Source organism: Oncorhynchus kisutch, unplaced genomic scaffold, assembly GCF_002021735.2.
Source record: "Oncorhynchus kisutch isolate 150728-3 unplaced genomic scaffold, Okis_V2 scaffold711, whole genome shotgun sequence".
NCBI classification, from domain to species: domain Eukaryota; kingdom Metazoa; phylum Chordata; class Actinopteri; order Salmoniformes; family Salmonidae; genus Oncorhynchus; species Oncorhynchus kisutch.
In genome coordinates this window covers 177,328-194,216 of record NW_022262656.1, presented here as the reverse complement: position 1 = coordinate 194,216, position 16,889 = coordinate 177,328, and the positions used below count along the sequence as shown (strand labels likewise).

Genomic DNA, 16,889 nt, shown 5'->3' with positions numbered 1-16,889 from the left:
TTTCAGCTTGGTGCTACTCTGTGAGTTTGTCTCTGGGCGCGAGCCTCCTTTTGTCTAAGGCTCATAACGTTGCATGTGGCCCCTGAATCTAGCTGGCATTGCTGTGGTTTATTATTAAGTAGCAGTGACAAACCACTTTTGTCCTTTTGCCCTCACTGCCCCTATGCGCTCGCTAGCATATACATCCTCTGTGCTGTCGTTCCCTTCATCTGTGTTTGTTTCCATGGAGTGCACTTTACCCTCCTTTCTCTTGCTTTTCATGCAGACCCTTGCAAAGTGATTAGCTGTACCACAGGATTTGCACATTTTTCCATGGGCTGGGCAGTGTTCTTTTCCTTGTCCATGAGAAATGCCACAATATCGGCATGTATTGGGGTTGTCTACTGCAGAGTTGGCTGTAGTATTAGCATTAGCTGTGGCAAAGGGGAATTTCTTTACTGGCTGCCTGAATGTAGCATTGACATTGTCCATATGTTGCCTTTCTAGCTCCATGGACCTTATCCGTATATCAGTAGGCTCTGCTGCACGGCATGTCTCCACTGCCAAGGCCAGCGTCAGGTCACGTTCTCTCAGCAAATGTCTGCGGGTGCCCTCATCAGTTATGCTAAAGTCATGTACTGGTAACATGGACTGTCTCACAAGCAACTGTCTGTATGTATTAGTTTCTCTCAATCACATACAAGCATTTCTTTGGAACAATGTTGTCGATTTTCAAAACAGAGTCCACAAGACACACAACTTTTGCAAAACAGTAAATGCATTTCGAAAATGTAGTTGTCTTTTAAACACATAAAAACATTCATAAAAAATATATTGTACCGTCAAATTTGCAAAAACATTCATCAAAATAACACAACTGTACGCAAAAATATGAACCCATCTGTACTCATCTCTTGAGTGCAAGAGCAGACAAAACAGAAAGCTATTCTCTTTTGAAAATCCCAGTAGATCCATAAATGTTCTTTGCAGTCACTAAATCATGATGATCAACTACCGAAAGGTGCAGAATTATGGGCAATTACTCTCCTTTTATGCATATTGCACCAAACTATTTCATATACATCTGATTTGATTCCTGATAACAAATTAAATACAATTTGATTAAAAGCTTTTTTTAAATGTTATAAACTAGCCCAGAGCCATTCTTAGATAGCCTGTGGTTAAGAATAATGCAGTGTGAAAAGGCCTTTTAACATGCATTGCTGGCTATCGTAGCGTCTATAATATTCTGTCTATAGCCAGAACATTTTCCTAAATATGCTAAGGTAATGTGGTGCTCGGTGGCTGCTTTCAGGACAACAACAAAAACTATTTGATGTAAAAGCCTATTTTTGTGTGTTGTTGTTGGCTCCAGACAATACTAGAGGAGTAGGGAAAAGTGATCGGCTTTTGCCTTTTCCGTGATCCACTAACATGTCTTCCACATCTCACGCAGGCGCGCTGATTCTGACCCACGTGGCATGACGTCCTGCTTGATGTGTTCATCAGCGAATAACAGTCTGTGAAGCCGTTTTATAGAGTTACTATTCAACAACAGAAGAGATATGTCTCAGTTACAAACCAGGTTCTTTACGGATAACAAAAAGTAAGTATTTATTGTTGAATTGTAAGGATAGCCACTAGCTAGTTAGCTTGCTCGTTTGGCCAGTAAGCTAACTAGTTAGCTCATTTGCTAGCGAGCATGAAGGAGAACTCTATGGGAGTGTTAGCCATGCTGTTGGTAACAGTAATCATATTGTGTCCTTAGCAGACGAGTTGAAGAGGAGAACTCTATGGGAGTGTTAGCCATGCTGTTGGTAATAGTAATCATATTGTGTCCTTAGCAGACGAGTTGAAGAGGAGAACTCTATGGGAGTGTTAGCCATGCTGTTGGTAATAGTAATCATATTGTGTCCTTAGCAGACGAGTTGAAGAGGAGAACTCTATGGGAGTGTTAGCCATGCTGTTGGTAATAGTAATCATATTGTGTCCTTAGCAGACGAGTTGAAGAGGAGAACTCTATGGGAGTGTTAGCCATGCTGTTGGTAATAGTAATCATATTGTGTCCTTAGCAGACGAGTTGAAGAGGAGAACTCTATGGGAGTGTTAGCCATGCTGTTGGTAATAGTAATCATATTGTGTCCTTAGCAGACGAGTTGCTTTGATAATGTGGATTTATTGAAGTTAGTGTGAGTTAGCCTGACCAGGGAAGATTGTAAATATAAATGGGTTGCTATGTTTGCTAGCCTAGCAGAATACTACAAGTTTGAAGTTAGTTAGCCAACTATCTATTTGTCTGTAAGCAGTGACTTAGTCATGTTAAATTATTGCTGTAGCATAACCTACCGACGTTGTCCCTCAGATATTCAGTCGATGACGTCCCATTCTCCATCCCTGCTGCCTCAGAGGTACAGGAACTCAGCAACGTCATCAACAAGCTGCTCGAAGCAAAGAATGGTGAGAATAGATTGTAGAATGGTGCTTTTCCATTCGTTGGGGTTTAATGGCGGTTGGCATCCGATATGATGTTGCATTACAGCCACCAACTGTAGCTACCTGTGTCTGTTTCAACCGGGCATTCTGAAGACCTTGATGACTACCTCCACAGTCACTACAAACGTCTGGCACTAACCGGATAACTGTCCTAACACCCTATCAGGGAGAACCTCATGGCACAGCATCAGGGCCAGACTCTATTCCCTTCAGCCATTATATAGCACAGCATCAGGACCAGACTCTATTCCCTTCAGCCATTATATAGCACAGCATCAGGGCCAGACTCTATTCCCTTCAGCCATTATATAGCACAGCATCAGGGCCAGACTCTATTCCCTTCAGCCATTATATAGCACAGCATCAGGACCAGACTCTATTCCCTTCAGCCATTATATAGCACAGCATCAGGGCCAGACTCTATTCCCTTCAGCCATTATATAGCACAGCATCAGGGCCAGACTCTATTCCCTTCAGCCATTATATAGCACAGCATCAGGACCAGACTCTATTCCCTCCAGCCACTATATAGCACAGCATCAGAGCCAGACTCTATTCCCTCCAGCCACTATATAGCACAGCATCAGGACCAGACTCTATTCCCTCCAGCCACTATATAGCACAGCATCAGGGCCAGACTCTATTCCCTCCAGCCACTATATAGCACAGCATCAGGGCCAGACTCACCTCCCTCCAGTCAGTACATAGCACAGCATCAGGGCCAGACTCACCTCCCTCCAGCCAGTACATAGCACAGCATCAGGGCCAGACTCACCTCCCTCCAGCCAGTACATAGCACAGCATCAGGGCCAGACTCTCCTCCCTCCAGCCAGTACATAGCACAGCATCAGGGCCAGACTCTCCTCCCTCCAGCCAGTACATAGCACAGCATCAGGGCCAGACTCTCCTCCAGCCACTACATAGCACAGCATCAGGGCCAGACTCTCATACGTCCAGCCAGTACATAGCACAGCATCAGGGCCAGACTCACCTCCCTCCAGCCACTACGTAGCACAGCATCAGGGCCAGACTCTCATACGTCCAGCCAGTACATAGCACAGCATCAGGGCCAGACTCTCCTCCCTCCAGCCACTACGTAGCACAGCATCAGGGCCAGACTCACCTCCCTCCAGGCAGGACATAGCACAGCATCAGGGCCAGACTCTATTCTCTCCAGCCACTATATAGCACAGCATCAGGGCCAGACTCTCCTCCCTCCGGCCAGTACATAGCACAGCATCAGGGCCAGACTATCCTCCCTCCGGCCAGTACAGAGCACAGCATCAGGGCCAGACTCTCCTACCTCCAGCCAGTACATAGCACAGCATCAGGGCCAGACTCACCTCCCTCCAGCCACTACGTAGCACAGCATCAGGGCCAGACTCACCTCCCTCCAGCCAGTACATAGCACAGCATCAGGGCCAGACTCTATTCTCTCCAGCCACTATATAGCACAGCATCAGGGCCAGACTATCCTCCCTCCGGCCAGTACATAGCACAGCATCAGGGCCAGACTCACCTCCCTCCAGCCAGTACATAGCACAGCATCAGGGCCAGACTCTCCTCCCTCCAGCCACTACGTAGCACCGCATCAGGGCCAGACTCTCATACCTCCAGCCAGTACATAGCACAGCATCAGGGCCAGACCCACCTCCCTCCAGCCAGTACATAGCACAGCATCAGGGCCAGACTCACCTCCCTCCAGCCAGTACATAGCACAGCATCAGGGCCAGACTCACCTCCCTCCAGCCAGTACATAGCACATCATCAGGGCCAGACTCTCCTCCCTCCAGCCAGTACATAGCACAGCATCAGGGCCAGACTCTCCTCCCTCCAGCCAGTACATAGCACATCATCAGGGCCAGACTCTCATACCTCCAGCCAGTACATAGCACAGCATCAGGGCCAGACTCTCCTCCCTCCGGCCAGTACATAGCACAGCATCAGGGCCAGACTCTCCTCCCTCCAGCCAGTACATAGCACATCATCAGGGCCAGACTCTCATACCTCCAGCCAGTACATAGCACAGCATCAGGGCCAGACTCTCCTCCCTCCGGCCAGTACATAGCACAGCATCAGGGCCAGACTCTCCTCCCTCTGGCCAGTACATAGCACAGCATCAGGGCCAGACTCACCTCCCTCAGGCCAGTACATAGCACAGCATCAGGGCCAGACTCTCCTCCCTCCAGCCAGTACATAGCACATCATCAGGGCCAGACTCTCATACCTCCAGCCAGTACATAGCACAGCATCAGGGCCAGACTCTCCTCCCTCCGGCCAGTACATAGCACAGCATCAGGGCCAGACTCTCCTCCCTCCAGCCAGTACATAGCACATCATCAGGGCCAGACTCTCCTCCCTCCAGCCAGTACATAGCACAGCATCAGGGCCAGACTCTCCTCCCTCCAGCCACCTTGATTTCTGATTATTCATCAGGCTTCAACACGGCAGGAACCTTGTTAAGTTGCTTAACCTCAACACTTAGAGGCACTGTTATAACCCCTTGAGAGGAGCTCTTTTCCGTAGACTAAAACTTCTCCTTCCCCCAGTTGAACAAAGCTGATCCCTCTGGGAGATGGGGTGAACATATATCAGAGGAGGTTGGTGGCACCTTAATTGGGGAGGATGGACTCGTGATAATGGCTGGAGTGTAATGGTATCAAACACATGGTTTCCATGTGATGCCATTCCATTTGCTCCGTTCCGGACATTATTATGAGCCGTCTTCCCCTCAGCAGCCTCCACTGACATCAATCATAATGAATCCACTTCATGCTACCTGGACTGACTGCAGCTTTCCTAGCTTCCTCCCCAACCATTGTTTGTCCTTGTAACTATTATTCTCCAATTAAATTATTTCAGGACTGGTGCTGTCTTGGTTTGACCTAGATCACTGATGAATGTATTAGCATCATATTGGGTGTCTCATCTTTGTGTGCTTTGTTGTTGTAGGGTCTCACAGCCAGATTGAGTTTGACTTCCTGGTGCGAGGTCAGTTCCTGCGGACATCGTTGTCAAATCACATGGAGGCTGAAGGCATCTCAACGGTGAGTAGGACCTCTGGGGGGGTAGTAGGACCTCTGGGGGGTAGTAGGACCTCTGTAGTAGGACCTCTGGGGGGTAGGGTTTACTCGTAGCACCCTCTGGACGGTAGTAGGACCTCCTGGACGGTAGTAGCACCTCCTGGACGGTAGTAGGACCTCCTGTAGGACCTCCTGGATGGTAGTAGGACCTCCTGGATGGTAGTAGGACCTCCTGGACGGTAGTAGGACCTCCTGGACGGTAGTAGGACCTCCTGGGCGGTAGCAGGACCTCTGGGCGGTAGCAGGACCTCTGGGCGGTAGCAGGACCTCTGGGCGGTAGCAGGACCTCTGGGCGGTAGCAGGACCTCTGGGCGGTAGCAGGACCTCTGGGCGGTAGCAGGACCTCTGGGCGGTAGCAGGACCTCTGGGCGGTAGCAGGACCTCTGGGCGGTAGCAGGACCTCTGGGCGGTAGCAGGACCTCTGGGCGGTAGCAGGACCTCTGGGCGGTAGCAGGACCTCTGGGCGGTAGCAGGACCTCTGGGCGGTAGCAGGACCTCTGGACGGTAGCAGGACCTCTGGGCGGTAGCAGGACCTCTGGGCGGTAGCAGGACCTCTGGGCGGTAGCAGGACCTCTGGGCGGTAGCAGGACCTCTGGGCGGTAGCAGGACCTCTGGGCGGTAGCAGGACCTCTGGGCGGTAGCAGGGCAGGACCTCTGGGCGGTAGCAGGACCTCTGGGCGGTAGCAGGACCGCTGGGCGGTAGCAGGACCGCTGGGCGGTAGCAGGACCGCTGGGCGGTAGGGTTTTACTTGTAGGACCTCTGGATGGTAGTAGGACCCCTGGACAGTAGGGTTTACGCGTAGACTGCTTAGTATGCCAATGTGACTTGAAGCGTGTTTTGTGTGTGTGTTACAGGAAGATGTGGTGGAGATCGAGTATGTGGAGAGGTTCACCGCTCCCCAACCAGAGGAGTGTATGATGCATGATGACTGGATCAGCTCAGTGGAGGCAGACTCTGAATGGTAAGAGGCATGACGTCAAACCCAGACTGAATGGTGAGAGACATGACGTCTAACCCAGACTGAATGGTGAGAGACATGACGTCTAACCCAGACTCTGAATGGTGAGAGACATGACGTCTAACCCAGACTCTGAATGGTGAGAGACATGACGTCTAACCCAGACTCTGAATGGTGAGAGACATGACGTCTAACCCAGACTCTGAATGGTGAGAGACATGACGTCTAACCCAGACTCTGAATGGTGAGAGACATGACGTCTAACCCAGACTCTGAATGGTGAGAGACATGACGTCTAACCCAGACTCTGAATGGTGAGAGACATGACGTCTAACCCAGACTCTGAATGGTGAGAGACATGACGTCTAACCCAGACTCTGAATGGTGAGAGACATGACGTCTAACCCAGACTCTGAATGGTGAGAGACATGACGTCTAACCCAGACTCTGAATGGTGAGAGACATGACGTCTAACCCAGACTCTGAATGGTGAGAGACATGACGTCTAACCCAGACTCTGAATGGTGAGAGACATGACGTCTAACCCAGACTCTGAATGGTGAGAGACATGACGTCTAACCCAGACTCTGAATGGTGAGAGACATGACGTCTAACCCAGACTCTGAATGGTGAGAGACATGACGTCTAACCCAGACTCTGAATGGTGAGAGACATGACGTCTAACCCAGACTCTGAATGGTGAGAGACATGACGTCTAACCCAGACTCTGAATGGTGAGAGACATGACGTCTAACCCAGACTCTGAATGGTGAGAGGCATGACGTCTAACCCAGACTCTGAATGGTGAGAGGCATGACGTCTAACCCAGACTCTGAATGGCAGAGACCCTAACCCAGATACCCTGTTAATGATGTCTGCTCCAGGATCCTGACGGGTTCCTATGATAAGACAGCCAGGATCTGGTCTCTGGAGGGCAAGGCTGTGATGACGGTGGCCGGACACACGGACGTGGTGAAGGACGTGGCCTGGGTCAGGAGAGGTGAGGGGGAGGGTCACTTGGAGCTGAGTTGCTGGTGTTTTTACAGTTGTTTTTAAAACTTGGGGGGCCAAATAAAATCACCCGCGGGCCAAATTCAGCCTGAGGGCCACCTGTTGGGGAACGTTGGTCTTGATCGTCTCATGCTGACACCCCTATGTTTGTCTAGATGGCCTGACCTCCCTGCTGCTCACGGCCTCTCTGGACCAAACCATTCTGCTGTGGGAGTGGAACTCTGAGAGGAACAAGCTGAAAGCTAGACACTGTTGCCGTGGACACGCTGGGAGTGTTGACACTATCGCCACGGATCCCACACGCACTAAGGTGACGGGGGTAGGAGGAGAAAACGGGGGGAGGGGACATGGGGGGGGGGGGGAGGAGACATGGGGGGGAGGGGACATGGGGGGGGGGGGGGGGGAGACATTGGGGGGGGGGAGGGGACATGGGGGGGGGGGCATGGGGGGGGGAGGAGACATGGGGGGAGGGGAGGGGACATGGGGGGAGGGGAGGGGACATGGGGGGGGGAGGGGACATGGGGGAGGGGACATGGGGGGGGAGGAGACATGGGGGGGGAGAGACATGGGAGGAGACATGGGGGGGACATGGGGGGAGGAGACATGGGGGGGGAGAGACATGGGAGGAGGAGACATATGGGGGGGGAGAGACACGGGAGGAGGAGACATGGGGGGGGGAGAGACACGGGAGGAGGAGACATTGTGGGGGGGGGGGAGACATGGGAGGAGAAGACGGGGGGGGGCATGGGAGGAGAAGACATGGGGGGGAGAGACATGGGGGGGAGAGACATGGGAGGAGGAGACATGGGGGGGAAGACATGGGGGGGGGACATGGGAGGAGGAGACATGGGGGGGAGGAGGAGACATGGGAGGAGGAGACATGGGGGGGGGGGAGAGACATGGGAGGAGAAGACATGGGGGGGAGAGACATGGGGGGGGGGAGACATGGGGGGAGACATGGGGGGGGGGGGGGGAGACATGGGAGGAGGAGACATGGGGGGGGGGAGAGACATGGGAGGAGACATGGGGGGAGGAGACATGGGGGGGGGAGAGACATGGGAGGAGACATGGGGGGAGGAGACATGGGGGGGGAGAGACATGGGAGGAGACATGGGGGGGGAGAGACATGGGAGGAGGAGACATGGGGGGGGGGAGAGACATGGGAGGAGGAGACATGGGGGGGGTAAGACATGGGAGGAGGAGACATGGGGGGGGGGAGAGACATGGGAGGAGAAGACATGGGGGGGGGGGGAGAGACATGGGGGGGAGAGACATGGGAGGAGGAGACATGGGGGGTGGGGGGGGAGAGACATGGGAGGAGGAGACATATGGGGGGGAGAGACATGGGAGGAGAAGACATGGGGGGGAGAGACATGGGGGGGGGGGGAGACATGGGAGGAGGAGACGGGGGGGGGAAGACATGGGGGAGAAGACATGGGGGGGGGAGACATGGGAGGAGAAGACGGGGGGGATATGCAGCTGTCAACATCACTGCTCAGCAACTAATAGATGTATTTTTGTCTCCATTCCTCTCAGTTCTGCAGTGGTTCCTGGGACAAGATGCTGAAGATCTGGTCAGCAGGTACTATTGGACTCTGGGTTGTCTGGTACAGTCCTATTGGACTCTGGGTTGTCTGGTACAGTCCTATTGGACTCTGGGTTGTCTGGTACAGTCCTATTGGACTCTGGGTTGTCTGGTACAGTCCTACTGGACTCTGGGTTGTCTGGTACAGTCCTACTGGACTCTGGGTTGTCTGGTACAGTCCTACTGGACTCTGGGTTGTCTGGGATGATAATGGAGTTAGATTGGTTCACAGCTCCATGTATATAGGATCCATGTTAACTATGTATCTCTCTCCCTGCTGACTGTTCTGTTGTCCTGCCAGTGGCCACAGAGGAGGAGGAGGAGGTGGTGGTAGAGGAGCCTCCCAGCAGACCCAGAAAGAAACAGAAGACTGAACAGCTCGGACTGACCAGGGTGAGGAGAGCAGACTAACCCAGACTAACCCTATCAGACTGACCAGGGTGAGGAGAGCAGACTAACCCAGACTAACCCTATCAGACTGACCAGGGTGAGGAGAGCAGCCCCTCATGGTATTATCCAGGGTTAGGGGCTCCCAGGGCTCCAGTTGATCAGTAGTGTATCATAGTATTAATCATCTTAACCAAAGCCCCATATACTACCCACCATCATTTACAAAATAGCCTCCAACACTCTACTCAACAAATTGGATGCAGTCTATCACATTGCCATCCGTTTTGTCACCAAAGCCACATATACTGCCCACCACTGCGACCTCTACGCTCTCTTTGGCTGGCCCTCACTTCATATTTGTCACCAAACCCAATGGCTCCAGGTCATCTATAAGTCTCTGCTAGGTAAAGCCCCGCCTTATCTCAGCTCACTGGTCACCATAGCAGCACCGACCCATAGCACACGCTCCAGCAGGTATATCTCAACGGTCACCCCCAAAGCCAATTCCTCCTTTGGTCGTCTTTCCTTCCAGTTCTCTGCTGCCAATGACTGGAACAAACTGCAAAAATCACTGAAGCTGGAGACCCATATCTCCCTCACTAACTTTAAGCACCAGCTGTCAGAGCAGCTCACAAATCACTGGACATGTACATAGCCCATCTGTAAATAGCCCACCCAACTACCTCATCCCCATACTGTATGTATGTATTTATCTTGCTCCTTTGCACCCCAGTGTCTCTACTAGCTCATTCATCTTCGGACATCAATCACTCCAGTGTTTAATTGCCATATTGTAATTACTTCACCACTATGGCCTATGTATTGCCTTACCTCCCTTATTTTACCTCATTTGCACACCCTGTATATAGATGTTTTCTACTGTATTATTGACTGTATGTTTGTTTTACTCCATGTGTAACTCTGTTGTATGTGTCAAACTGCATTGCTTTATCTTGGCCAGGTCGCAGTTGTAAATGAGAACTTGTTCTCAACTGGCCTACCTGGTTAAGTAAAGGTGTTCTCAACTAGCCTGCCTGGTTAAATAAAGGTGTTCTCAACTGGCCTACCTGGTTAAATAAAACGCATAAAATCTTCCTCTTCTAGACACCCCTCATGACATTGTCTGGTCACAACGAGGCGGTGTCGTCTGTCCTCTGGTTGGACAGTGAGGAGATCTGCAGTGCATCCTGGGACCACACCATCCGCCTCTGGGATGCCGAGACCGGAAGCGTGAAGACCACACTGGTGAGAGACTCTAACCCTAGACCACACTGGTGAGAGACTCTAACCCTAGACCACACTGGTGAGAGACTCTAACCCCAGACCACGAGACTCTAACCCCAGACCACGAGACTCTAACCCCAGACCACGAGATTCTAACCCCAGACCACGAGACTCTAACCCTAGACCACACTGGGGAGAGACTCTAACCCCAGACCACGAGACTCTAACCCCAGACCACGAGACTCTAACCCCAGACCACACTGGTGAGAGACTCTAACCCCAGACCACACTGGTGAGAGACTCTAACCCCAGACCACGAGACTCTAACCCCAGACCACGAGACTCTAACCCCAGACCACGAGACTCTAACCCTAGACCACACTGGGGAGAGACTCTAACCCCAGACCACGAGACTCTAACCCCAGACCACGAGACTCTAACCCCAGACCACGAGACTCTAACCCCAGACCACGAGACTCTAACCCCAGACCACGAGACTCTAACCCTAGACCACACTGGGGAGAGACTCTAACCCCAGACCACGAGACTCTAACCCCAGACCACGAGACTCTAACCCCAGACCACGAGACTCTAACCCTAGACCACACTGGTGAGAGACTCTAACCCCAGACCACGAGACTCTAACCCCAGACCACGAGACTCTAACCCCAGACCACGAGACTCTAACCCCAGACCACACTGGTGAGAGACTCTAACCCCAGACCACACTGGTGAGAGACTCTAACCCCAGACCACACTGGGGAGAGACTCTAACCCCAGACCACGAGACTCTAACCCCAGACCACGAGACTCTAACCCCAGACCACGAGACTCTAATCCCAGAAGACCACACTGGTGAGAGACTCTAACCCCAGACCACACTGGTGAGAGACTCTAACCCCAGACCACGAGACTCTAACCCCAGACCACGAGACTCTAACCCCAGACCACGAGACTCTAACCCCAGACCACGAGACTCTAACCCTAGACCACACTGGTGAGAGACTCTAACCCCAGACCACACTGGTGAGAGACTCTAACCCCAGACCACACTGGTGAGAGACTCTAACCCCAGACCACACTGGTGAGAGACTCTAACCCCAGACCACACTGGTGAGAGACTCTAACCCCAGACCACACTGGTGAGAGACTCTAACCCCAGACCACACTGGGGAGAGACTCTAACCCCAGACCACGAGACTCTAACCCCAGACCACGAGACTCTAACCCCAGACCACGAGACTCTAACCCCAGACCACGAGACTCTAACCCTAGACCACACTGGGGAGAGACTCTAACCCCAGACCACGAGACTCTAACCCCAGACCACGAGACTCTAACCCCAGACCACGAGACTCTAACCCCAGACCACACTGGTGAGAGACTCTAACCCCAGACCACACTGGGGAGAGACTCTAACCCCAGACCACGAGACTCTAACCCCAGACCACGAGACTCTAACCCCAGACCACGAGACTCTAACCCTAGACCACACTGGTGAGAGGCTCTAACCCCAGGGTACACTGGTGAGAGACTAACCCTAGACCACACCCCTCACAACCTCTTAGTTGATGACTGATTGGTTAATCTTCTCTTCGTATCTATAGACTGGCAGTAAGGTGTTTAACCACATCTCCTACTCTCCACTGTGTCGTCGCCTGGCCTCTGGCAGCACTGACAGACACGTCAGGCTGTGGGACCCTCGCTCTAAAGGTCACAACTAAATCTAATTTAATTTAAATATCTCTGTGCACTTCCCAATGTACATTACAACATCTCTCTTATGTGAGTGTATTTGTATTTATTATGGATCCCCATTAGTTCCTGCCAAGGCAGCAGCTACTCTTCCTGGGGTTTATTATGGATCCCCATTAGTTCCTGCCAAGGCAGCAGCTACTCTTCCTGGGGTTTATTATGGATCCCCATTAGTTCCTGCCAAGGCAGCAGCTACTCTTCCTGGGGTTTATTATGGATCCCCATTAGATCCTGCCAAGGCAGCAGCTACTCTTCCTGGGGTTTATTATGGATCCCCATTAGTTCCTGCCAAGGCAGCAGCTACTCTTCCTGGGGTTTATTATGGATCCCCATTAGTTCCTGCCAAGGCAGCAGCTACTCTTCCTGGGGTTTATTATGGATCCCCATTAGTTCCTGCCAAGGCAGCAGCTACTCTTCCTGGGGTTTATTATGGATCCCCATTAGTTCCTGACAAGGCAGCAGCTACTCTTCCTGGGGTTTATTATGGATCCCCATTAGTTCCTGACAAGGCAGCAGCTACTCTTCCTGGGGTTTATTATGGATCCCCATTAGATCCTGCCAAGGCAGCAGCTACTCTTCCTGGGGTTTATTATGGATCCCCATTAGTTCCTGCCAAGGCAGCAGCTACCCTTCCTGGGGTTTATTATGGATCCCCATTAGTTCCTGCCAAGGCAGCAGCTACTCTTCCTGGGGTTTATTATGGATCCCCATTAGTTCCTGCCAAGGCAGCAGCTACTCTTCCTGGGGTTTATTATGGATCCCCATTAGATCCTGCCAAGGCAGCAGCTACTCTTCCTGGGGTTTATTATGGATCCCCATTAGTTCCTGCCAAGGCAGCAGCTACTCTTCCTGGGGTTTATTATGGATCCCCATTAGTTCCTGCCAAGGCAGCAGCTACTCTTCCTGGGGTTTATTATGGATCCCCATTAGTTCCTGCCAAGGCAGCAGCTACTCTTCCTGGGGTTTATTATGGATCCCCATTAGTTCCTGCCAAGGCAGCAGCTACTCTTCCTGGGGTTTATTATGGATCCCCATTAGTTCCTGCCAAGGCAGCAGCTACTCTTCCTGGGGTTTATTATGGATCCCCATTAGTTCCTGCCAAGGCAGCAGCTACTCTTCCTGGGGTTTATTATGGATCCCCATTAGTTCCTGCCAAGGCAGCAGCTACTCTTCCTGGGGTTTATTATGGATCCCCATTAGTTCCTGCCAAGGCAGCAGCTACTCTTCCTGGGGTTTATTATGGATCCCCATTAGTTCCTGCCAAGGCAGCAGCTACTCTTCCTGGGGTTTATTATGGATCCCCATTAGTTCCTGCCAAGGCAGCAGCTACTCTTCCTGGGGTTTATTATGGATCCCCATTAGTTCCTGCCAAGGCAGCAGCTACTCTTCCTGGGGTTTATTATGGATCCCCATTAGTTCCTGCCAAGGCAGCAGCTACTCTTCCTGGGGTTTATTATGGATCCCCATTAGTTCCTGCCAAGGCAGCAGCTACTCTTCCTGGGGTTTATTATGGATCCCCATTAGTTCCTGCCAAGGCAGCAGCTACTCTTCCTGGGGTTTATTATGGATCCCCATTAGTTCCTGCCAAGGCAGCAGCTACTCTTCCTGGGGTTTATTATGGATCCCCATTAGTTCCTGCCAAGGCAGCAGCTACTCTTCCTGGGGTTTATTATGGATCCCCATTAGTTCCTGCCAAGGCAGCAGCTACTCTTCCTGGGGTTTATTATGGATCCCCATTAGTTCCTGCCAAGGCAGCAGCTACTCTTCCTGGGGTCCAGCAACATTAAGGCAGTTTATACATTTTAAAATATTACTTGACATTACATTTCATAACACTTTTCACAATACATTAAGTGTGTTCCCTCAGACCACTACTCTACTACCACATATCTACAATACAGTTGTGGCCAAAAGTTTTGAGAATGACACAAATATTAATTTCCACAAAGTTTGCTGCCTCAGTGTCTTTAGATATTTTTGTCAGATGTTAGTATGGATTACTGAAGTATAATTACAAGCATTTCATAAGTGTCGAAGGCTTTTATTGACAATTACATGAAGTTGATGCAAAGAGTCAATATTTGCAGTGTTGGTCAAACCCTTCTTTTTCAAGACCTCTGCAATCCGCCCTGGCATGATGTCAATTAACTTCTGGGCCACATCCTGACTGATGGCAGCCCATTCTTGCATAATCAATGCTTGGAGTTTGTCAGAATTTGTGGGTTTTTGTTTGTCTACCCGCCTCTTGAGGATTGATCACAAGGGTTTTGGGGATTCAGTTAATTTGCATGGCAAAGAGGGACTTAGCAATTCATCATACAACACCCATGTGTATGTGTGTAGTGTGCGTGTTATCGTGTGTTTCTCTTCACAGTCCCCGCTGTTCCATAAGGTGTGAATGAATCTGTTTGTGTTTGTGTAGACGGGTCTTTGGTGTTGCTGTCTCTTACCTCTCACAGCGGCTGGGTCACAGCGGTGAAGTGGGCTCCTTCCCATGAGCACCAACTGGTGTCTGGTTCCCTCGACAACCTGGTCAAACTCTGGGACACCAGGAGGTCTGTATGCTGTAGGGGTTAGAGGCTGGGGTGGTAGGGGTTAGAAGCTGGGGTGCTAGGGGTTAGAGGCCGGGGGGGTGCTAGGGGTTAGAGGCCGGGGGGGTGCTAGGGGTTAGAGGCCGGGGGGGTGCTAGGGGTTAGAGGCCGGGGGGGTGCTAGGGGTTAGAGGCCGGGGGGGTGCTAGGGGTTAGAGGCCGGGGGGGTGCTAGGGGTTAGAGCCCGGGGGGGTGCTAGGGGTTAGAGGCCGGGGGGGTGCTAGGGGTTAGAGGCCGGGGGGGTGCTAGGGGTTAGAGGCCGGGGGGTCCTAGGGGTTAGAGGCGGGGGTGGTAGGGGCTAGAGGCCGGGGGGTCCTAGGGGTTAGAGGCGGGGGTGGTAGGGGCTAGGGGTTAGAGGCCGGGGGGTGCTAGGGGTTAGAGGCGGGGGTGGTAGGAGCTAGGGGCTAGAGGCCGGGGGGTGCTAGGGGCTAGAGGCCGGGGGGTGCTAGGGGCTAGAGGCCGGGGGGTGCTAGGGGTTAGAGGAGGGGGTGGTAGGGGTTAGAGGCCGGGGGGTGCTAGGGGTTAGAGGCCGGGGGGTGCTGGGGGTTAGATGCCGGGCTGGTGGGGGATCTAGTGTTACAAAAGTGTGTTTTGTATTCCAGCTGCAAGACCCCTTTGTATGATGTGTCTGCCCATGAGGACAAGGTGCTCTGTGTGGACTGGACTGACAGCAGGGTGAGACACCAACACACATCTAGCCTGTATTAACCTGGAGAGACAACAGCAACACATCTAGCCTGTATTAACCTGGAGAGACAACAACACACATCTAGCCTGTATTAACCTGGAGAGACAACAACACACATCTAGCCTGTATTAACCTGGAGAGACAACAACACACATCTAGCCTGTATTAACCTGGAGAGACAACAACACACATCTAGCCTGTATTAACCTGGAGAGACAACAACACACATCTAGCCTGTATTAACCTGGAGAGACAACAACACACATCTAGCCTGTATTAACCTGGAGAGACAACAACACACATCTAGCCTGTATTAACCTGGAGAGACAACAACACACATCTAGCCTGTATTAACCTGGAGAGACAACAACACACATCTAGCCTGTATTAACCTGGAGAGACAACAACACACATCTAGCCTGTATTAACCTGGAGAGACAACAACACACATCTAGCCTGGATTCTGTTCAACGTTTTGTGTTCCCTCTGTCTCTTCCTCTTGCAGTTGATGTTGAGTGGAGGAGCTGACAACAAGCTGTACACATACAGATACACAGCCTGCGAGACAGACGCTGGAGCGTAGACGAGACGGACTGGAGACAGACATAGCACCTGTTTTTATTTCTCTGATGTATTGCCTGTTGATTAAAGTCTTTCCTGATGTAGATATGTGTATTTATGAACTGCCACAGTTGTGTCGATGGAGGCTGTTCTTCATGATATAAGATAGCCAAGGTGACATACTGTTTTTGAAGATACAGCTCGTCTCCATTTTAATACTGTGTATGTATGTAGCCACATCGTTTCCAGATTAAACTACTGTGTGGAGAACCATCAGTGGCAGGTCTCTATACTGCCCTCTCTTGGGACAGATTAATAGATCATAATAGATGTGATATATATATAGGTATAATTACTGTGCCATTATAATTCCAACTGTCGTTGTTAATCAGAATGTCTGTCTACATCCATGATATACCAGTGTTTTAAATACAATAACTACCCAGTCATCAGTTTTTCAGATTAAAGATCTTTCTATTTTCCTGCAGCAGCTTTTAATTAGGGTTGTATTCTTGAAGATGTCTGTTTTGCTTTGTGGTGCCCTGCAAACATAACATATTTCTCCTGCACC

The 16,889-nt window shown here is 51.3% G+C and overlaps 1 protein-coding gene across 3 annotated transcripts; it reads left to right on the top strand.

The window, feature by feature from the left end:
• Positions 1–1,388: 1,388 nt before the first annotated feature.
• Positions 1,389–16,805, top strand: LOC109882148 (ribosome biogenesis protein wdr12). 3 transcript variants are annotated; one of them, XM_020474245.2, is made up of 13 exons: positions 1,417–1,585; positions 2,342–2,436; positions 5,425–5,519; positions 6,411–6,517; positions 7,399–7,514; positions 7,681–7,835; positions 9,062–9,107; positions 9,412–9,503; positions 10,605–10,745; positions 12,332–12,437; positions 14,902–15,034; positions 15,672–15,744; positions 16,263–16,805. In XM_020474245.2, exons 1-13 carry the CDS (start codon positions 1,545–1,547, stop codon positions 16,338–16,340), a joined length of 1,278 nt encoding a protein of 425 aa, XP_020329834.2. In that variant the 5' UTR covers positions 1,417–1,544; the 3' UTR covers positions 16,341–16,805. The 3 variants fall into 3 exon arrangements, with proteins under 3 accessions (XP_031671808.1, XP_020329834.2, XP_031671809.1); XM_031815948.1 differs by lacking the exon at positions 14,902–15,034 and having other exon boundaries at positions 1,389–1,585; XM_031815949.1 differs by lacking the exons at positions 1,417–1,585; positions 2,342–2,436; positions 5,425–5,519; positions 6,411–6,517 and adding an exon at positions 6,998–7,038.
• Positions 16,806–16,889: the final 84 nt, after the last annotated feature.